The sequence below is a fragment of the Trichosurus vulpecula genome, chromosome 1, assembly GCF_011100635.1.
Source record: "Trichosurus vulpecula isolate mTriVul1 chromosome 1, mTriVul1.pri, whole genome shotgun sequence".
Lineage (NCBI taxonomy): Eukaryota > Metazoa > Chordata > Mammalia > Diprotodontia > Phalangeridae > Trichosurus > Trichosurus vulpecula.
In genome coordinates, this window is record NC_050573.1 from 549722694 (window position 1) to 549746975 (window position 24282).

The window sequence follows — 24282 nt, forward strand, 5'->3', positions numbered from 1 at the left end:
TACATTAAGAGATTGAAGGGCTTGGAATACGAGATTCCGGAGGTCAATGGAGCTAGGATTAAAACCTAGAATTACATACTCAGCAAAACTGAGTATCATGCTCCAAGGCAAAATATGGATTTTCCTTCTATTTCATTGAATGACCATTTTTCCCTTCGATGCATTGAGCTTGACTTTGGTGGGTGTTTCCTAGTTGTAGTGCTACCTCCTTTGCCCTCTGGAATATCATGTTCCATGACTTCTGATTCCTTGATGTCACAGCTGCCAAGTCCTGTGGGATCCTTATTGTGGCTCCCTGATATTTGAATGGTTTCTTTCTGGCCTCTTTATAGTTATTTTTCCCTTGACCTGATAGTTGTGAAATACAGCTATAATGTTCCTTGGGGTTTTTATTTTGGGATGTCTTTGCTGAGGTGATCAGCGGATTCTTTCAATGCCTATTTTGCCCTCTGGTTCTAGGACTTCAGGGAAGTTTTCCTTGATGATTTCTTGAAAGATGCTGTCCAAGTCCTTCTTCTCATTATGGCTTTGAGGTAGTCCAATGATTCTGATATTGTCTCTCCTGGTCAGTTATTTTCTTCTCATTATGCCTTTGAGGTAGTCTAATGATTCTGATATTGTCTCTCCTGGTCAGGTTATTTTCCAGGTCAGTTGTTTTTACCATGAAGCATTTTACATTTTCTTCCATTTGTTCATTCTTTTGAATTTGTTTGATTGATTCATAATGTCTCATAGAGTCATTAACTTCCACTTGCTCAATTCTAACTTTTAAGGTGCTGTTTTCCTCAATTAGCTTTTGTACTTTCTTTTCCATTTGGCCAATTGTACTCCTTGAGGAGTTGTTTTCTTCAGTGGATATTTGTATCTCATTGTCCATTTGGCCAATTCTCATTTTTAAGCAAGTTTTTCAAGTTGTTGACTTTTTCACAATTCTCTTGCATCACTCTCATTCCCCCCACCCCCATTCTTTCTTCTATGTCTCTTATATGATCTTTAAGCTCTTTTTTGAGATCTTCCATGAGTTCTTTCTGGGCTTGAGACCACTTACCATTTTTCTTTGGGGTTTTGCCCATAGGTGTTTTGTCATTATTGTCCTCTTCTTGAGTTTGTGTCTTGGTCTTCCCTGTCACCACAATAACTTACTATAGTCAGATTCTTTTTAATTGTTTTTTGCTCATTTTTTGGGGAGGGAGGGGGATACCCTTTTTCCTTTCTTTTAAATTTGAGCTCTGCTCTCAGGGTGGAAGGGGCACTACCTCAGACTTCTTGGGCTAGTGGCTGCAGGCCCTGGCTCTTTACCTGGTGCTATGCTGGGTGGGTGAGGTAGGGGTTTGCTGGAGCTACTGGAAGTGGTAGGGGTCTGGCAGCTTAATTGGTGCTGAACTGTGGTTCTAGTGGGGATGTCTGGTATGTGTTGAGGCCTGGTGGGGTGTTTCTGCCATGCTCACACTGATGCTTATGGTGGCCTGGTCTCTGGAGGCTGCCTATTTGCCTAGGGCTATGCTGTAGCTCTGACTGGTGGCTGTCTGTTTGCTGAGGCACCTGTCGGGTATGTATCTACCTGGTTGTCTGAGGGCTGTGCTGCATCACATGGTGGTTCCTGGAGTATGCTGTTTCCTGGTTATGCCAAGTCATGTGGTGGTCCTGGTGTTGGGGTTTGCCTGCTCTACCACACTGGGGCTCAGGATCTCCTGCTGGTTTGCTGAGGTGGGGCCTGCTGCTGCCTTGCTGGGACATTTTCCATCCCAGACTGCACTCCCCTTTCACCCGAGTGAGATGGACCTTTCTTGCCAATCCTCCAAATTTCTTGGAGATTGTTTCATCCCATCTTTTGCTAGTTCTGTTGTTAAAGCACTTGTTTTGGAGCTCTATTTTACGGCTGTGTGAAGGTGAGTACGGGAGAATTACACAGCAATTTACTGCTACTCTGCCATCTTGGCTCCTGGAAGTCCCATTAAAATCTTTTTATGGGACAAATATAGTCCTAATATCCAAATCAGTGAAGGATAAGGAAAAGAAACAGAATTACATACTAATATCTTTCATGAATATATAAAAATTATTCACTACAATCCAGTTAAATTTGTAGAAGGGATGCAAGAATGGTTCAGTGTTAGAGAAGTAATAAACAAGTTAAAAATATTTATATTGAAGAATTTATCCACTACCATTTATCCACGTAAATCTGAATGTACCCATGATTTCCATTCTCTTTAGAGATGTATGTGACAGGGGGCTGCACAGGTAAATGTGACAACTCTCTTACACCACAGGTGGGAGGGAGGGTTACACAGGTAAAGGTAACGCTCTTTCTTAGGGAAGCTGCCCTATGTGCCAGGCCCAGCATAACAGCCATATGTGCTTTGATCCCTTTTAGAAATCAGCATCCCAGCTGGATTATAAATTCAACACTGATGCAACACTAGCCCACCAGAATACTAGCCTATCAGAATGGACTTCTTTTGTTACCAAAGTTTGTCTTTAAAAGATTAAGCACGGCTTGACCTTGGGGTCAGGCCCATGCAATGCATATGTCTTATACATAATAATAAACTCCTTTTTCCTGAGCCTGACCATTTATTAGGATGAAGCCCTAATGAAGATGTTTCCTTTCAACAATATCAACAGATGCAGACAAATTCATTTGATAAAGTACAATGCTTATCTATGCTGAGCTGTACAAAATTTAGGTATAGAACCTCTGACTTTGATAAACTTAAAAAATGTCAACATTTCCCTAAATGATGGACAAAAGAAAAAGAAAACTACAAATGAAACCATGAATTTCCATTGTGTACAGCTTGCTTTTATTTTGCATATTTCAAATATAACAAGGTAGTTTCATCACTACCATGCTTTTTTTGTGTCCCCTTTAGAACCCTCTTTTATTCTCTTCAGTTTCTTAAAAAATAATTCTGCTCCTTTCTTTTTTTTGTTTTAATATCATTATGATTATCACTCTATTTCCCTCAAAAAAATAAAAGTCTTGTCTTGTTACAAATAATCACACAAACAAATCCATATATAGGCCATTTCTGAAAAAAAATCATGCCTCATTCTGCACCTTGAATCTATCGCCTTTCTGCCAAGAGATGCAAAACATGATTCATCAGTTTTGTGGAGTCATAACTGGTTACTGCATTGATCAACATTCTTAGGTCATTTGCAACTATTTTCCTCTATGATATTGCAGGAACCTAAATAACAAAGCACCCTGAGGGAGAGATAAGTGATGGCATGTACCAGGCAAGTCAAACCGTCACTACCACCTCACCTACAACCTCCCCTCAGATCCTAAAGGAGATAATCCGAGACCCTGAGCAGAATAGTCATAGGAATGACAGTACCCCCTCCTAAACCATTAATCCTGGTCCCCACAGCCATCATATAGGGAAGCATCCCTTGTTGGGAAGGAGCCAGGGCAGGCAAACCAGCTTAGCTGAAGCAAGAAGACACTGAGGGAGATACAAGTGGCAGCATGTGTCTGTCAAAAAAAAAAAACATATCACTATCTTGACTACTATCTCTCAGACCAGGATGAAGATAATTCCGAAAGACTTGAGAAAAACAGTGTGTCTCAGATTACTGGCCTTGCTTTGGGTATGGCACTTGACATAGGGGAGGGTCAAAAAAAGGATTGGTCATCAGCCCATCTATGACAGGATTAGTAAAATTGTATCATAGATATCTGGAACTGAGGCATTAAATATTATTTGGCCAAGGCAAAACTTAGGACAGCCTTGAAAGCCTAAAATCTATTTAGTTATTTGACATGACAGTAGGCATGTCCCTTTTCATCATCCCCAGAAAGCCTATCTGTGTGGATAGTTTGTTTTTTCTTTCAATTATTAATTGGAAGAGGTTGGGGGAGAAGAAGAGCTTTGCTACAAATAAAATGGGGACCATTGAAACATCCAAACAAAAAATATAGATAGTAGGAAGTTTAGAAGGGAACAAAGACAGTTTTGAAAGTGTAGAATTTATTAGATACTTTAAAAAAGTGGCATGAAGAATGGCACAATTCCACATATAATTATCTTTTTTGTGTTCTGCCATATATACACTCTTTTTTGATGTTCAAGTTCAGAATTTAAAAACAAAAAAGAAGCAATAGAAAAAATGTAATGTTAACTGGGCCACATTGATTGAGACAGATAAGATGAAGGTTCATATGAGAGACTAGGGGTGGGAGATTTGCAATACGAAACCTCAGGATCTTGGCTGCCCAGTTAAGTTTTTTAGGAATACACTGGACAGAAGAGTGCAGAAGATTCCATATGTAGTCTGGAATGAGCTAATGACAGAACTTTAGTTAAGATAACAATACAAAAGGTTATAGCTATGCCCAGCTTTCCCATTCTGGCTAAGATATAAAAGGAATAATAAAAGATCAAACAATGATCAAGACTTAACTATTCTCTAAATTTGTATATCTTGCATTTCTTTTCAGCTACTTCAATTCTGCTTTGTTCACAGAGCACAGCCCCTTCTCTGATGAAGGTATGCCATGCTGAGTGGTCCTATGCCCGTGTCTCCCATGACACATAATCAATTCCCAAGTTATTAAGAGAGACCTCAAGAGTGTCCTTGTATCACTTCTTCTGACTACCATGTGAATGCTTACCCCATGTGAGTTCTCCATAGTATAGTCTTTTTGGCAAGCGTAACTTTTGCATTCGAATAATGTGGCCAGGCCATTGGAGTTACACTCTGTGAAGTAGATTTTGAATTACAAGTTAATCTAAATCACACACACACACACACACACACACACACACACACACACGCACAACTGTGACAAGGTAAAACTCTTATGAAATAACATCAGATAATGCTAATATTTAAAAGGCTAATTCAGCACCCCTCCATCACTAGCCTCTATGCTCTTGGCAGGGATGCACAAAACAAACAATCAACTTGAGCCTGGGGTCCATATGTGGATTTCCTTTTGCTGCAAATACTTTGATTGCACACTTCACCCCTCCGCCATCCTTGCCCCATAACAACAGGAAGATATTGATTCTTCCTAGCTATGTGAGGAAGGAAGAGAAAGCATATTGCCTTTCAACTGTAATGGCATTCAGGTTAACAACCCCCAAAGCTATAAATACTCCGGTCCTGGAAAAAAAAAAAACAAAAGCAAAACTAAGAATGCTAGCAAAAAATTCCAAAATAACAACAAGAAATTAGATAAACAAACAAACAAACAAGCAATACAATGGTCCCTTGAATGGGTGACAATATGGATAACAAAGACCAGAAATCTAGTCTTCTCTATTCAGAAGGACTGAGTCCTAGAGCTTAATAATCTTCTCTATGTGATCACCAGCTAATGCCAAATCTTTACAATTCATAATGAATCTGCTGATGTTAAGTGGTAATGGTGAGCAGACTTGACTCTCACTCTCATATGAACTGATCAAAAGAAGGAAGAAGATATACATACACAGGTGGGAACAGAAACACATTTTACTCTACAGGCAAATAGGAGGGAAGGAGGAAGAGAAGAAGTGGGAATTAGAGGGAAGGATTAGTCCTAAGCAAAACCAATTCTAAAAATGGACAAAAATATTTATAGCTCTTTTGAAGTAGCAAAGAATGGGAACCAGAAGGGGTACCTATAAATTAGGGAATGGAAGAATAAGTTATGTTAAATAAATAGGATGGAGTGTTATTGTGCTGTAAGAAAAAATAAAGATTTTCAGAGAAACCTGGAAAGACTTATATGAAGTGCTACAGAGTGAAGTGAACAGACCCAAGAAAACAATTTTTACAATGACAATAATATAGTAAAAGCAAATGATTCTGGGAGAATTAGGAACTCTTATCAGTGTAATGACCAACCATGATTCCAGAAGCCCAATGATGATGTTTCATCTTTACATCATCTGTCTCCTGATAGAGAGGTGAAGGACTCAAAATGCTGAATGAGACAAATTTTTTGGACATGGCCAAATGTGGAAATCTGGTTTGAATGGTTGTATATGTTTTTAACCTATTTTGTTTTGCTATTACTTTCAATTGGGATAGGGTAGGGAGGTTAGGGTAGGAGAGGGAAAGATGGATTTTTGTTCATTGCAATATTATAAACACACACACACACTATATATATATATGTACATACATATATATATATATATATATGTAGTGTGTGTATGAATGTTGAAATGATAAATCCAACTATGAGAGAGGGAGATGAAAGCCTGATATTGTGGAGCTAGTTAACGTCTTCTCCAGTTTTGAAAACATGAAAGTCAAATCCCTGGCTCCTCAGATGACTAGAGCTAATAATGTACCTGTGAGCATTGACAGAGTGGTGGTTTTCCCTGCTCCATTATGTCCTAGAAGGACAGTGATTTGTCCCTTATAAAAATTCATAGTCAGATCACTTACTGCATATTTCTTAACCTGGTTTATGGTGAACACCTGTGGAATAAGACAACAAAGAGTAATTATACACACATATACACATACACACACATATATCTGGCATTTCTGAAGAATTTATGGCATATTAATCTTCTGTTGAAACCATCAAATCCAAAAAGAAAAATGCAAAAGAAAAGACATTTCTACTTCATAGTGCAAAAAGGTTTGAAACTTATCTAACAGAAAATTTACCTCAAGGCATCTCTTAATGATGCTTCTGAACACAGGAAGAATCCACAATGCTGTCAATTTTTCCAGAATACCATGTTATGAAGCTCCAATAGAGAGATAAAGGGAAAAGCAAGCATCCAAAGTTACAAGGATCCAAAATCACAAAACTTTAGGTCTTCCAAGGGCTGTTTTAGTTGCATTAGAGAGGAGAGAAACAAGCAGCAAGAACAGCTGGGAGGTTCTTCTAAAACTTCATACAAGGGATCCCCAAGCTAACCACTTCCCAGCTTTGGAGTGATGCCAGTAGCTCTAGAGCTGTGACCTCCAGACCATCCTCCCAGAACCTGTACTCCTTTCTTCTCCATCAGTGCCTAGCCTTGGCCAAGTGCTGGAGCTTGACTTGACCCATGCCAGACAAAACACTGGAGTGTGGCTCGTGAAGGTTCCTAAGTACTTGTCTCAGCAATGGGCGAAAGCTTCAGGAAGAGGAGAAGGAAAGCTGAGCATTATAAAGAATCAAGGAAGGACTGAGGTATCTTTTACTTTGAATGACTAACTTGCAAATATCCATGATACTGGTGGAAAAAAACTGCTTCTGTTATTGTTCCTAGAGAACAACCACATGGGAAGACAGTTTTTACAGAGAGCTCATCAGAAGGTCAGCCTGAAGAAAATTCTGAGAGCAATAACAATGATAAATTTTCACTGGAAGGCATAGTAGTACAGCGTACTGAATGCAGACCTACTGCCAGTGAAAATTATATGAGATTGAAGAGGTTACAAATAATAGAATCTTCAAAAGATTATTGCAACAGCTGGACAAAGCTGTTACAACCAATTTTAAACAAGTGGCTAATCATCAAGACAATATTGAATATGAGAAGAAAAAGAAAGAAGATGGAAAGTGAGCTAGAGCTGATAAGCAACAGGTTTTGGACATGTTTTCAGCTTTTGAAAAACATCAGTATTACAACATTAAAGTTTTAGTGGACATCACCAAGTAAGCTTGTGATGTACCTGAAGGAAATCTTGAGAAAAATAGGAATTTACAATGTTAAGGGGACCCACAAAAATACCTGGAAACTGAAGCCAGAGTATAGATATTACCAAGGAGAGGATAAGAATGATTAGGAAGACCTCATCTATCTGTCAAGAAGAAGCTGGTGGCATGGTGTCCTGTGACTGTACTAAGCAAACCCTGCAGCTGTCCTCGAAAGTTTGAGCAGTCTATTAAAGAGAGTAAAGTGATGGGTATTTTTAAATTCCTCCAGCTTCACTTTTTTGAATAAAGTTCCTAAAGTTTGCGGGAGGGAAGTTATTTATAAAAGAAAATTTGTAATAAGCCAAAGCAAGGGATTGGTTTTGTTTAAGTATTGATTTTAAAATATAAAATAAGGAAAGGTTTTCTAACACTGCAGAAAGACTTGAATAAATAGCAAATGTCCTGTTGAATGAAGCTTTGCCTTTACCTGCCCACAGTAGACAACTGATTCAAAATGAAGACTGGTGGGGCAGCTAGGTGGCACAGTGAGTAGAGCACCGGCCCCTGAGTCAGGAGGAGCTGAGTTCAAATCCGGCCTCAGACACTTGACACATGTACTAGCTATATGACCTTGGGCAAGTCACTTAACCTCAATTGCCCTGCCAAAAACAAAACAAAACAAAATGAAGACTGGTACAACCAAGTGAAAAGGAGGCAACCATACTCTCCTGAATGAAAAAAGCAAGACATCCATTCTGAAATACGTTGATATATACCTGTTAAGTTTTTTGTTTGGGTTTTTCTTTTGCTTTTGTGGAGCTCACAGTTTAGTACTGCAGACAACATACAAATCACTATTTACAAACAAGATATAGATATTGATACCCACACATTTACTAAAATAATCTTTCTAAGATCATCTGACGTGTCATTTGCCTGCTAAAAAATTTTCCATGGTTCCCTATTGCCTCTAGGGCAAAATACATACTCATTAGCCATCATAACATTCCAGGTCCTTCACAATCTGTCTCTCAATAACTTTTACAACCCTCATTTCTCTTGCTGTTCCCAGAACTCAACATGCCATAGCCTGCTTCCTTACATTTGCTACACCATCTCACTTTCCTGGAATGTCTATCCTCCCTCCTTATGTTTACTCCTCAGAATTCATGGCTTACTTTAAAGCCCAGTTCAGTTGCTACCTTCTGTTAAGTTCTTTTAAATGTGATCATGTTTTATGTTTCAATTTATCAATACAAAGACCATTTTAATTTGTAAAGACAAAACACAAGAAAAACAAAACTTCATACGAGGGGTGATGAGAGACTTTATTAGGGAAATATTTGTATTTAAGCCCTTATATCAACAAAAGAAATGAATTAAAAATGGAATATTTGAGTATGCAATTAAAACTAGAAAGTTAGCAAATTATTAATCCTGTAACAGGGACAAAAATGGAAATCTAGAAACTCAATGAGACACGGCAAGTAAAACAGAAAAGTTCATTGAAGTGATAAAACAATTGATTTATTTTGTAAGAACAATGAAGGAGGACTTTAGTTTAATTTTAGAACCCATAAGAGCCCAACTCTCCTACTATTACTCCAGCAATGATCTAAAAAGAACATGAGATTGAACAATGGAAGAGGAGTCCCACCAGAGAAGCCAGCAGGACTGCAGGTAAATAGACTGAAAACTTTTATCAGTGCCATAGAAAGAGAAGCCCAAAGAAGCATGCTAACTGGGAAAGAGAGTGCTAGCAGTGTGTGAAGGTTAATGAAAGGGTGGGGGAGAAAGACCAGTAAGGCTTCGTGTGCAAGATGGTGCCTGAGCTGCACATTAAAGGAAGAGTGGGACTCCATAAAGTGGAGGTAAGGAGTCAGTGCATCCAAGGCATGGGGTATGGCCAGTAGATGATAGATAGGAACCGAAGTTAAGGAACAGAAAGAAGGCCAGTTTGGTTGAATCATAGATGGACAGGGTGTAATGTCCAGTAAGAATGAAAAGTTAGATTGGGGTCAAAATTTAAACAGAAGAGTTTATATTTTATTCTAGAGGCAATGGGAAGCCACTGGAGTTGGTTGATTAAAGGAGTCATTTAGTTATATCTCTGCTTATGGAAAATTACTTTGTATACAGTGGACTGAAGTAGAGAGAAAAGAGGCAGGGAGACCAATGAGAAGATTGTTGCAATAATCAAGGTGATGAAGGCTTGAACTAGGATGGTAGCTATATGAGTAGAGAGCAGGAGTCAGATATGAAAGATGTTGTGAGGTAGAAATTGCAAGATTTAGAGACTTAATGGATATGTGGCATGAGGGAGAGTGAGTTTATGATAATGCAGAGAACCTGACACTAGAAGTATGATGATGACACCTTCCACAGAAAATAGAAACATCTGGAAGAAGGAGAGTCTAGGAGTAAAGATAATGAATTCATTTTAATATCTAGTAGTCAATTTGTGATTATAGATTGAGAGACAAAATAGTCTGGATGTGTAGAGATTGGAGTCATCTGCACAGAGTTAATGATTAGATTCTTGAGAACTTCTAAAGTTACTAACAGAAAGAATATAGAAGAAGATAGGAGGACCCAGGAAAGAACCATGGGGAACACTCACAATTAGGGGACATGATGTGAATGATAAGCCAATAAAGATGACTGAGGAGTGTGCAGACAGGTGAGAGGTCAACCAGTAGAGAGTACGGTCATAAAAATCCGAAAAGAAAAGGGAAAGATGATCAATGGTGTAAAATGCAGTAAATGGGTCAAGAAAGATTAGAATTTAAATTGAATGATGATGCTGGAAGCCAGGTTGCAAATAGTTAAGTGAGTGGAAGAAGAGGAAGTACAGGTAACACTTTAAAGGTATCTGCCTGAGAAATGGAGGAAAGAAATATGATAATAGCTTTAGGGGATCATAGGATCTAGTGAAATATTTTTTAGGAAGAGGGTGACTTAGGCATGTCTTAAAGCAATAAGAAAAGAAGAAACTAACAGGAAATGTTAAAAATTCGAGAGATGGAGGATTATTGAGGATGAAAACTGCAGGAGAACATAGGAAGAGATCACAGTCACACATAGAGGGGCTGGCCTTGGCCAGTAGAAAGGCCACTTTTGTCAGACACTGGGGTGAGGTGGTCAACGGGTTGTAGAACAAAGAGAATGAGAAAATAGTAAGCACTGATAAATAAAAGCTGGTTTTTGAAAAAAAAAGCAAATGATGTTGAAATAAATGAAAATATAAGCAGCTATTCTGTCCAATTATGTGTCAATAAAATGTCAAACTCGGATGAATATAAAGAAATACAAAATAAACAAATGAAGAGAAGAGAGAATTTAAATAAAACCCAATTCTAGTAAAAGAAATTGAGCAAGCCAGAAATGAACTACCAAGGAAAAATCCCCAGGACTAGATGGATTCACAAGTCTATCAAACATTCAAAGATTAATTCTAATGGTACATAAACTATTTTGCAAAGATAAGAAAAGAATGGATTCTACCAAATTCTCTTTGTGACTCAGATATGGTCTTTATACCTCAACCAGGAAGAGACAAAGCACAGAAACTACCCTATAGATGAATATCCTTTATAAATATATATGCAAAAATTTCGAATAAAATATTAGCAAAGAGGCTACAGCAACACATTAAAAAAACCTGCCCATTATGACCATGTAGGATGTATACTAGGAATGTAAGCTCAGTTTTATATTAGAAAATCATAAACATGACAAACCATATTAAAAACAAAAATAACCACAATCATATAATAATATTAATAGATGAAAAAATGCAACATCCATTTCTGTTTGTTTTTTTTTTTGATACTAGATCCCCCCCACCCCCATTTCATCTTGGCTGGAAATGCAGTGGTGACCACAAGTCCAATCCCAATACTGTTGGCATCTAAGTTTTAACCTGTTTCATTTTCTGACCTGGGCCAATCCATCCCTCCTTGGGCAACCCAGCTGCCTTCTGTATCCAGGGGCTTAATGTGTATTGGTGCCAGACTTAATGAGTCGCAGTGAAGCTCAGAGCTCCCAAATTAAATTTAAGTTAAATGCCTCCCTAGCAGCAGGAATTTGAGGCATGTACCATCATGCCCAGCCCATTTCTGCTAAAAAATAATAAACATATTAGGAACAAATGAACCTTTCATTGACATTATAGTATCCATATAAAACCGAAAGCCAGTATTATAAATAATTGAGATTAACTTGGCATCTTTCTTAAAAAATTGAGGTAAAGCAAGCATGTTCATTATCATTATTATATGACAGAGTGCTAGAAATGCTAGCTGAGATGAAAACAAGAAATTGAGGAAAGCTTTTGCACAAAATCCATGATGTTAAAATTATGAAGGAAACAATTAACCAGAAAAAAACCTTTGCAGCAACTTTCCTTGCTGAAGGTATGATATCCAAGATATATAAAGAACTAATTCAAGTATTTAAGTATGATAGTTATCCTCCTCAATAGATAAGCATTCAAAGGGCATGAACAAGGAATTTCCAAAGTTAAAAATCTAAGAAATTAAGAACCAAATGAAAGTATCCTATAAATTATAATTAATTAGAAAAAATTAAAACATATCTAATATTTTGCTTCACACTCTGATCACTTTGTCACATTGGCAAAGATGACAAGAAAGGAAAATGACAAATGTTAGAGGGGCTACAGGAATACAGGCACACTGAGACAGCCACTATAGATGACTGAAGAATACATTTGCTTTTTCAGTAATACCAATGGTAGGCTTAATACCCCCAAAAGATCAAAGATAAAAAGGATCCACACGCACAAAAATATTTGTAACAGCCCTTTTATTGCTCTAGTAAAGAAGTGGAAACTAATGAGGTGTTCAAGTGGAGAATGGCTGAACAAACTGTGGCACATGAATGTAATGGAATATTGTGCCACAAGAAAACATGAAGGGGACAATATCAGAGAAGGAATAGAAAACTTATATGAAGTGATACAGAATGAAGTGAGCAAAAGCAGAACAACTTATTTAGAAAAAAAAGAATGCAAAGAAAAACAATTTGGAAAGATTTAAAAACTGATCAGTGCAATGACACCTCAAGACACACATTTTTGGACATAACCAATGACAGAATTTGTTTTGTTTTACCATTTATATTTGTTACAAGGGCTTTGTTTTTTCTTTTCTTTTTCTCAGTATGAGAGAGAATTAGGAGAGCTGATTTACTTGTTAACTGGAAAAAAAATAATTAAAAAAACAAACGGGTACTGTTGCCTGCAAATTTAAGTTAATTCCTTCACCTGACTTTCTTCAGGGAAAGAAGAGACTCTAACAAGACTTTGTTCATTAAAATCTAATAGCTCTTTGCTATGTTAAATGCCAACAACTGAAACACCTTGCTAGAAAAGAGATCCAGGACAATAATACCTTAGAGAGATGTTTTGTTTGAATCCCAGCTTCCAACCCTACAGGCTCCTCTTCAATGTATGGATTTCCAAAAGGGCTGTTGGGTTCTATGTTTATCTCTACAGTAGGTGTTGCAGTTCTAAACCAGTATGATTTCTAAGAAGGAAATAAAAATTTAATTGCAAAGATTACAATTATAATTACAAAAATTAACAACTATGAAACACTTGAACAGTTGAAAATAAAATAACTTTGCTAATTTTGATTTTTGAGACTTGACAAAGCAAGAATAAACATCAAAGTAGTGAATTTTCACTCTAAAACTACCTTAGATTTGAATCTCTATGTTTAATGTCAGAACACTCTTTGGAAAATGCCAGTAATTTGGGGGTGGAGCCAAGATGGTGGCTAGAAAGCAGGGACTTGCTGAAAGCTCTGCCCCAGGACCCTCTAAACACCTATGAAAATGGCTCTGAACAAATTCTAGAACTGCAGAACCCACAAGATAGCAGAGGGAAGCAGGGCTGCAGCCGAGGACAGCCTGGATGGTTGCTAGGTAAGGTCTATCACACTGTGCTAGGAGCGGAGCAGAGCAGAGCCCAGGGCAGGCCAAGACCGGACCAACCAGACCAGGAGCTAGGTGGAACAAGCCATAGTACCCTGAATCAGTGAGCTGTGGCAGTTACCAGACTTGTATTGTGGAAGGGTTTTACATAATGATACATACGTGGCTTATGTTGAATTGCTTGCCTTCTTAGGGAAGGTGGGTGGGGAGGGAAGAAGGGAGAGAATTTGGAACTCAAAGTTTTAAAAGCAGATGTTCAAAACAAAAGTTTTTGCATGGAAGTAGGAAAGAAGATATACAGGCAGCGGGGCATAGAAATCTATCTTGCCCTGCAAGAAAGGGAAAGGGGGATGGGGGGGGGGAGTGGGGTAATAGAAGGGAGGGCTGACTGGGGAGTGGAGCAACCAGAATATATGCCATCTTGGAGTGGGGGGGAGGGTAGAAATGGGGAGAAAATTTGTAATTCAAACTCTTGTGGAAATCAATGCTGAAAACTAAAAATATTAAATAAATAAAAAAGAAAATTACAGTAATTTAAAATAATCAAAAAGCGATTGGAAAAAAGCCCAGCATGAGGTCATGGCAGAGAAGTCATGGTAGAAACCAGGAGGAGAGGAAAATGGCAAGATTCGTTTTTCCTTGTTTGCTATGGCCATTCAAAAATATAATAAAAAAATTTTAAGATTTCTTGGTAAGTAGTGAGGACACAAATGTAGATAAGATACGGACCCAAATCTGAAAGAATTTATACTACAACAAGGAGAAGACACATACATAGATTATGTATTTAACATGACCCAGGATGATTATCAGGGGAAATCACTACGCATATTGAAACCATATTGAAAGCAATTCATACTGAACCTATGAGGTTTCAATCATACATTTTTTTCTACATGTTTCAATGGCCCCCTAAAATTTTCATTCAGTTCTATCAATATCCACGATAGTGGTGGCTCCAAGTTCATTATATTTTCCGACTCCAACTCTAACCCTAAATATAAAGAGTGGATGATATCATACACATGAGTCACATAACCCGCAAGATGGCAGCTTAGTCTCTTTCTCCAGACTTCTGGAAATTTCTAAGCCCCTCCCCACCAAAAGAAAAGAAATTATGTACAACATACATAGCAGTCAAAGAAGCAGAGCCAGCTTATATAGATTAGTTGATTAAGGTCCTTCCCTTTTAGATTGGGATTGGTCCTGATGCTTCTGTGTTTTCTGAGAAGAAAACCCACTTCCCTCCTGCTGTGTGGAAACATAGTTTTTTTTTTTATATCTCACAATCACTCATTTGGTTTCTTCATTATTTGCTGTGGAAGCAGAACAGCCCTTCTTTTCTTACACTTCCCCCCTTTTTCTATTTAGTAAGGATTCTGCTTCCACACCTTTGCACTCATACTTTCTCATATGAATTTTTCCCCTCATCTATCTCCCCTTTAAGTAAATATGGGAAGGGCAGGGGGATGATGCATTGGAAAATCAAAGAGGGACAATCCCCTCAGTAAGTACAGATACTCAGAACCAAAAGAAAAAGGTAAACAATGAATTGTCCATTTGGAAGTCTCATCTCATGGAACCATCTGGGGTGGGGGTGGGGACATCATCTGATGCAGTTTTCTGGTCTGGATGCCTGTTCAAGCAGTCTTCAGCAGAGCATCTTCTTCTCATCTTTTTGTAGAAATCCTCTTTCTTGTGTCCTACAAAATTAATCTTGACACAATTTTCAATTACCATTCAACTCTTATACGCTTAACATTCTTACAAAATCAAAATTACAACCTTGGCCAATTGTCATGTTCAAGAAACTCATATTAGAACCCAGTTTCTTATACTTTACACTAATCCATTATTAATTCCCCCACACCAGGAGGATGAGATTTCACTAAAGAATTAATGACAGGCTCCAATGTTTATATAAATACATTCAATAATCAATTCTTAACACAATACATCCTTTAAGGCATTTACAAAATAACCCACACATCATTCTTTTAACATTAACTGGTTGTAACAAAACTGAGACAAGAATGATATTAACTAAGTAACAGAATAATATTCTCACAAGCCCTTGACCTAATTGTCTCCATATTATTAAAAAGAATTAGAGGACCCTAACTTATACAAAAATATACAGTAGTAACAGATATCAAGGCTAAATAGCTAGTTGTTGTTTGGGCTAAAATTCTAAGCCTCATAGCTCAGTTTTATAGTAAACTAAGATGTTCCAGAATCAATTATTTAATAGATTTGTTTTGTGCTTACAAAACCTTTGATTATAGAAATTTGCCACTAAAGGATTAGGGATACAATTAAAGCAAAGGAACCATATTTCCCTAGCTTCATGTCAATTCCTCCTCTAATGATGCTCGCTCTGAAAGAATGAGATAAACATATAATAGTTCAAACACTAATTTTAACTTATATTTAAGTCATGGAATAAATTCAAATCAAAACAGAAACATTTAACTTTTCCATCACTGCAAAAGTATTCCACAAGTTACCTCCCTCTAAGAAACTTACACTGAAATTCTTTTCCCCAAACTGAAGATGTCTCTGATTTAGTTCCAGTCATTAATTCAACCAATTTTATTAATATCCAATTGCTCTTACATAATTTTGAAACTTGTAAGGACCTTATTCCATGTAGATACATCTTTAATTCTGTAACTTTAAAGTAATCCTAGCCTTAGTCTATGGGATAATAATTCAACATTGTGCTTGTACCCTTCTTTTTCCCTGTTATCTAATTATTCCCATAACATTTAGAAAGAATGTTCTATTCCAGGGATTCTATTTTTCACATGACTACACAGGAGTATTAATTTATCAATAACTAATATAGAATGAACCCATTCAGATCAAAACAGCAAGATCTCACATATTTAGATTGTGCTCATATCTTTTTTTTTACTGACCACTTGCTCTGATCACAGAAATTTGCTATATAGAAGAAAGAAAAAGGCAGGGACGTGTGACACACTAAATATGACAGGATAAAACATCCCTGACTCTATTTGAATTCAGATAATATTCACAATTCTCCAACCATGCAGTATCAATTGCACTTCATTGCCAGACTCAGGAATAGTCAGCTGGGAAACATGCCTTTTCAAAGGAACACAATGGGGAAACTGAGCCAGGAGGATCCCATCCTAGATTGAGGCTAATATTGTCCTCTTGGCTTTTTCCCAGATGCTGAGCTCTACCTGTTAACAGTACAGGATCACACTCCCTCTGAGTAACTTATGACATTTCTCTCAGATACTGCTTTAATGCAGATAATTATACCCAAATTCAAACTCAAAATAAAATTAATTATGGTCCCAAGAGTCTTTTACCTTAAACAGCAAGTTTCACTAATCACAGTTTAGAATCAGATATAGTTATTTCTACTTTCATTGAGTTGCAATAAACAATAAAGATTTACCAGGATTCACATACGTAAGGGATTCCATTTAACATCTTTCCTTCTCAAATTTAAACTTGTCCTGGTGTAAAAGTCAATTGTTAGAAATCTTTTCTATCTATTGTACATAAGCTTGTAACTTCTCAGCAAGTCAAGTTCACTGTTTAGGAACTTCATACTACAAGTTCTTTTCCTGGGGCTAATAACCTTGCCCACACAGATGGTTTCTAGGGGCCTTGGCCAGTTTACAAAATAGGAAGAATCGGCATGGACCACAGGGAAGGGCTGGTACTGGTACCCCTTGTCTGCCAACCCTCATACATATAGAAGGACTCTTCTAAATGGTCAGAACCAATCCAGATAAGGTTTTCACCCAATCCCCTCTTTTCTATACACAGTAATCAGTTAACAATTTTAGGTTCTAGCATTAAAACAATAATCAACAATATAATCAAATTGCTCTTTATTGTAATACCAACAATAAACTTCAGGTGACATCAAGCGCATTTCCAGATCATAGAAAATTATCAATAAAATGAACAGCTGTCTTACCCGAAGCACAGAGGCTGACAGGAAGGCTTCTCTACTTGCAGCCTCTCCTCCTACTTCCTTTGCCCAGGGCTGTTGCTGTACTCTAACATACCTTCTTGATTAAGTAGGAGGGAGTGGGGAAAGGGAGTGATAATATTGCTTCCTCCACCCTGGGTCATAAAATTTTCCTTGTCTCCCTTATCTTGTGTCTCCTATCCTGCCATCCATCTTCCTCATCCTGTCCGTAGTCTCCAACCTCCATAAAAATCTCTAAAACCTACTTCACTACTCTGAAACCTCTTTATAAGCATAACTTTCCAAATATTTGGGTCTCACTTAGCCTTTCTTCCAGGAGACCCAAACTGCTTTCTTAATACCCTTTTTTATATTTTCTTGCATTTAAGACACTCTTCACAGATGTTTTTGCTGACTATATATATATATATATATATATATATATATATATATATATATATATATATGTGTGTGTGTGTGTGTGTGTGTGTGTGTGTGTGTGTGTATGTGTATGTGTATATATATATATATATATATATATATATATATATATATATACTTATACAGCCATACTTCCTTAAAGCTAGGTCACACATTGCTTTCATTACCCAATGGCTTTCTTGATGTAAAACTGACAAAATTAATTCACAATTTTGAGCTAACCAATTGTCAGGTAGTCCATCAGATTCCTCTAAAATATTACTTTCACCATCAATGACAGTATATCCATTATGTCTTTTCCTCTCTATTACTCTGAAAAATCCATCAATGAAAAGATGATATCCCTCGGGGAGGGGAATATCTCTCAAATCTGGATGTACACTTGTTAGGTACTCTATAATTATCAAGATGATATTATTCTAAATTCTCACATTCCGTCTCTCCTTTTTGAAGGAAAGGGACAGGATTGAGACAAAATTCAGTTACTAACACCAAATCATCTATTTCTATTAATATGGCTTCATATTTTCAAATTCAAGAGTCAGTCAGCTACCTTCTGGCCCTTTGGGTTAAAACAGTCCTAACTTAATATGGGATACTTACTATCAGAGCCTCTTCAAATGTCAACTTCCAACTTTCTTCCACCAGAATGACACTAGCTGCCATTGCCTGTACACATTCTGGCCAGCCCCATGTGATGCTGGATCTAATAATTCGGAGAGAACACCACTGGCTTATGTCTGCCCCCTGCTCACCTTTTTCTATTCTCATCCTTTTTCCCGGGTGGGGGAAAATAAATCTCTCTCACTGTTGCTATCCTCTGCTGTTTCTCTGAAAGCACTTATTCAAGGCTGATCCAAATGTAGCAACAATGCAGTAGCCACTACCCTGGCTGTGTAAGACCAACAACAGCAGCACACAGGAGGGCTACCAGCACAGGTTCTTTGATCTGCTTTTCTAAGGAAAGCAACTTTAAGGGGTTAAAAATCTAAATTTAATTAAACATACATATACCATTTACTTAGTTCAGGGGGAAAAGTCAGCACCCTGAACTTCAGAGAGAATACTAACAGAAATTACAAACAGAAATTACATAAACAGAGCAAATAACACAGTCTATCCACAGCAATACATAGATAGCTACCAGAGAGAGAAGCACCAAAATCTGGGGTTTTTTTTTAAAGCCGGGGGGCTCCTTAACAATGGCTACCCAGAGTCTTGTCTGGTCAAATCACACAACACTCTTCCAGTGAGTGAGCCCCAAGCAAAATGTTGACCTCAGAGTTAATATATTTATATATATTAACTCTGAGGTCAACATTTACACATATACATATAAATATATATATATGGATACACACACACACACACACACACACACACACACACACACTTCTTCAGAGTCAGAGGGTATCACTACCATGAGACTCAAGCTCATGTGACTTAGGCTATTTTGTGACTTAAGCAGGTCATCGAAGACTCCCGATTCAATCAAAGACTCTTGATTCACACAAAGGCAAGACTCAATCAAAGCATTATTGCCTTAGTACTGAGAAGCACTCAAACAAAAAACTGCAAAAGGCCCACTTTTCTTGCCTTTTCATTTGAAAGGCAAGACTCAAAGGTACTTGATTACCTTAGCATTCCAAAAGAGAAAACAGTAAAAAATAAAAGTCATACCCTTCTTACCATGACACCAAGGAGATAACAAGCCTAAGAATGAAGCTTAGAAAATTTGCAGTAGGTTTGGAAATAACTGCCATCAATATTAAATTACTGAGCAGATTAGGTTGCAAATAGAAATTTAGTTAGACCACACAATCACACAAAAGATTTTACAAAACATATCTTCATAAAAATATTTTCCTTTCTCAAAAACACAACTATCACACAATTCTTAAATTCTTTGGCCACAAAGCTTCTTCCACATAATTGATAAAACTTATAAAAGAAGATTTCACAAGGTCTTTTCTTTGCATAGTTACCAAGTTTCCTTTCAAGAACATACTTTTGTAAATGCCTGATTTAAGCAATAACTCCAATAGTTTAATTAACAATCTCACAAATTTCATAAATGATAGTGAAACATTTTTAACCAAAACTTCCCTTGGAAGTTTCATAAGACAAAACTTGGAAGTTCAAAATTTCTTAAATTACAATATTTCAAAATATTATAACACATGGTTAAATCAAATGACTTAACAGTTTCGTAACCCATTCATTAATGATCTTTTTTTTATAGTACAATTCTTAACTTAACAACATTTATAGATTGTAAGAGAAATTGCTTTTCTGACAACACAGATGATACAGTTTTTTACCAAATTATAATGTATTTCAACTTTAAAACCAAAACCAACAAATTACCAATCTGGTGACCTTAATTTAGTTGGATATGTTTCCAAATTGCTTTACACAGAGAATCATTCACCTCATCACCATTGACATAAACTTCACATCTAAGAAAATCCACATAAAGTTAATGAATATGAAGCAATTATATTTAACTTAAACAGTTTACATTCAGATAGCATTTGTTTTATGCCAAGCATTGTGCCAAGTACTTTTACAATTATGTGATCCCCATAATATACCTGAGAGTGAATTCCACCACCATCCCCTTACTCAACAGTAAACTAAGATAAATAGAACTTTCTTAGGGTCATACAGTTAATAAATTTCTTAATGCCAAATAACAATATGAACTTTTAAATTATGTAAATATACATTTCTAAGTCTGATAACCTTAGCCCTTTTAAAAAGAAATATTATCCACAAACTGTATTAGCAATTTTGATTTGAAGATCTTTCCCACCCATTAATAGGCCATGTGACCTGCTTATGTCACAGGAAGCCTAAGTTACATCGTGGGAGGAGCTTCCCGACAGGAAAAGGAAGTTATGTCACAGAAAATGCTGGAAGAGAGAGGGAGAGAGAGAGAGAGAGAGAGAGAGAGAGACAATATGGCTGCTGGTGGCTGCCCTTGTGACTGTTAGAACTAAACAGGCTGACTTAGCTGTACTGTGAGTTTGTTTTGGGGAAGACCCCAGTACGGAGTCAGAGAGGTTTTGGAATGTCGAGGCTCCATGTTGTGATGTTGTGTATTGAATGTTTTATTGCTGTGACAGACTGGATAAATGGCTTGTGGGATCTGGTTTTCTGGTGTCTGAGTGAATGGATTACTTCTTCTACCTTCTATGTGGAGAGTCTCGTATACTTTGTGATACAGAACTACATAGGCATTTTGACAATTATCATCTACATTGTTATTATTGCCTTACTGTTTCACAAATTCATATATTTCCTTAATATTTCAGTTCCCCATTCATGCTCATATTTTTCTGGAAAAATTTTACAAACAGTTTGAAATCCTCTATTATAATCAGGTCAATTTAAAATGTGCTGTGCCAATATTCTACTACTTCTTTTGGCCCAGGTTAAAAGGAAGCCTCAGGAATTTGAATCAATGCTGACAAGATATGGTCAGCTTTCCCTCCAGGTAGACACCTCTGGAGCTTTACAATTAATCGAAAAATAATACTCACAAATCATAATGACCAATACCTTTAGCATAGCCAATGATCATATTAGACTCAATAGAACTCTCCCACAGATCCAGCCTGAAAGGTGACTGCCTCCTCTTTCCTTTGCATTCCAAACAAATAAAAAAACCCATACTCACCCCAATTTTGTGGACTTTTCAGCACTTTTTAAAACCTCGGGGGAGTTAATGCTCAAGCATCTATTTAGTAGTGCCAAACAGTATAATAAATTCCAACTTATCTTAAGTATTAAATTAGGAGTGACACATTTCATTTTTCACATTTCTAAATACGACTAGAATAAATTCAATTACCTTGAGGTTGTGTCTCATTACACAAAAACTTCTCTCTTTTAGGTGAGGCAGGAAATGGTTAAATGCCAGTCATCCTGCGTCTCTTTGATCTGAGGGAAAAAGATTCCCCCCTTTCTTATCTTGCTATCCACATTCAAAAACTTGGCCAGAGTTGGAATGTAGGAGAGAGAAAGACAATGTTTTCCAACAACTTTCCAAGAGTTTCCAAACCTTTTTACTTCCAAAACCTCTACTAACAGTGTCCATGCAAACAGATTATACCTTCCTTCTATCTACTCATCCCTCTGGTGGACTTTAATTAAAGCCCCTTCAGAACTGCACATATATTATTTCTTTCTAATTCTGACCTGACACTGCCTTTACTGATAAATGACAAAGTATTTCTCTTTCTCTCATCCACATTAGCTCCTCTGAGACTGTTGCAAGTAGAGATTGGGGGAGGGGGGAGGAAAAGAGATAGTAGTCCAGCTGCAGGCTTCTGCTCTTGCTGACAAGCTAAATCTTAAATATTACTGGTTGTCAACTCAGACACTCATACTCATTCACACAGAAACACACAGACAAGATACAGAAATCCAAAAGCTCACAGAGGACTGTCAGAAATCCCTTGCACAAATCATCTTTTTCTTATATTTTCCTGGGGTAGACAGGTACTACCTCACTTTGCTAGGATCCTTTTCCCTGGGTAGACAGACACTACCCCAATTTGCTAGCATCCTCTCCAGTGGACTGATTTGGGCAGTTTCCCAGGGGTGCTTCCTCACCCCCACTTTGGTGCCTTATCCTTAGAGCTCCTATTTCCCATCTTAGGAGTTATACTCTGATGGTCCTTTAGGGGTCCTAAGACCCCTAAAACCTCACTCTGACAGCCCACACCCAGCTGGTCCAGTTAGAAGGGAGGAGTTCCTGGAATAACAAGGCAGTACTTTGGCCACCAATTTTCCTACCTTTGCTCAATATATTGACTTGTGTAGTCCTGGCCATCACCAGTCCAGAATTTAGCCCTGCAATCATTCACTCACTCCTCCTTCAAATAGGGGCTCTGGAATCCTTATCCAAAGTGGAGGCAGTTGGAGGAGAAAAGAGAGATCACTCTAGCCAGTAGGAGTACTCTTCCTTGGATTCTCCTCCACACCACCCCAGATCATCTTTGATTCCTGGCCAATGCACCAAATTGTTAGAAATGTCCACAAACAAAATCTTACACAGAAGTTAGAGAAGGAAATCTTTATTATGATTCTCAAGATGCGGGTGCCCATACAGAGATGCATGGGGGCCCAATAGAGAAGCAGAGCCAGCTTATATAGATTAGTTGATTAAGGTTTCTCCTTTCCAGATTGGGATTGGTCCTGATCCTTCTATGTTACACTCTTCCTTCCCTTCCAACTACATACTACTCCTTATCCTATTACCTCACCCACTTCCTGCTTCACATGTACAGAAAATGGAGGGATAATTTTATGTGAGGTGTGTCAGTTAGTATTCATGAGGCAATTAAGCATGCATATTTCATGCTAGCTTATTCTTTGCCATACTTTTTATTACAGACCAAGTTGAAACTGGTTTTCCCCCTTTCTAAGAATTGTTTTTGCAAAAAGAAACTAGTTCTCTGAGAAGAAAACCCATTTCCCTCCCCTGTGTGGAAACATAGGTAATTTTTTTTAATATCTCACAATCCCTTGACTGGTTTCTTCACCATTTGCTGTGGAAGGAGAGTAGCCCTTCTTTTCTTACAATAGGACAAATAAGAAAGAATCCTGAAAAAGTAAAATTTTTATTAGCAGTGGAGAACTCTAATCCTTAGAGCACTCACTTGCCACCTCTGGCGTGAGGGCTGCTGAGCCTTTTTCAGGACTGCTTTCCACCTTTGATGTCTACCTGATCCACCTACCTCTCACCTATGGCTCTGTAACAACACTGCCACTTGCCGCTACTGTGGCTGTGTAAGACCAAGAAGACCAGCACACAGGAGGGCTACTAGTACAGGTTCTTTGATCTGCTTTTCTAATGAAGGCAACTTTAAGGGGTTTATAATCTCACTTTAATTAAACATACATACATCATTCACTTAGTTCAGGGGAAAAAGTCAGCACCCTGAACTTCAGAGAAAATACAAACAGAAATTATATAAACAGGGCAAATAACACAAATCAGCAGACAGAGTTTCTGACAGTCTGTCCATAGCAATACATACAGTTACCAGAAAGAGATGCACCAACATCTGAGTTTTCAAAGCCAGGGGGCTCCTTAATGGCTACCCAGAGTCTCATCTGGAGAAATCACAGGAATGCTCTTCTAAGTGAGTTCCCAAAGCAAAATGTTAACCTCAGAGTATATACACACTTCTTCAGAGTCAGAAGGTGTCAAACCATGTGCCTAAAACTCATGTGACGTAGGCTTTCTTGTGACTCAAGCAGGTCATCAAAGACTCTTGATTCAATCAAGAACTTTTGATTGAAACAAAGGCAAGGCTCAATCAAAGCCATT

General features: G+C 37.6%; 1 protein-coding gene and 1 pseudogene across 1 annotated transcript in view; one reads left to right on the forward strand and one right to left on the reverse strand.

Moving 5' to 3' along the window:
- The window catches only part of LOC118841655 (ATP-binding cassette sub-family A member 3-like), a 253568-nt gene that overhangs the window by 172416 nt on the left and 56870 nt on the right, over positions 1–24282 (reverse strand). The window contains exons 7-8 of the mRNA XM_036749234.1: positions 12997–13131; positions 6297–6426 (exon numbers count right to left, since the gene is read on the reverse strand). Coding sequence (XP_036605129.1) covers positions 6297–6426; positions 12997–13131 — 265 coding nt within the window. The remainder of the gene's footprint in view (positions 1–6296; positions 6427–12996; positions 13132–24282) is intronic.
- Positions 6553–7731, forward strand: LOC118828252 (annotated as a pseudogene).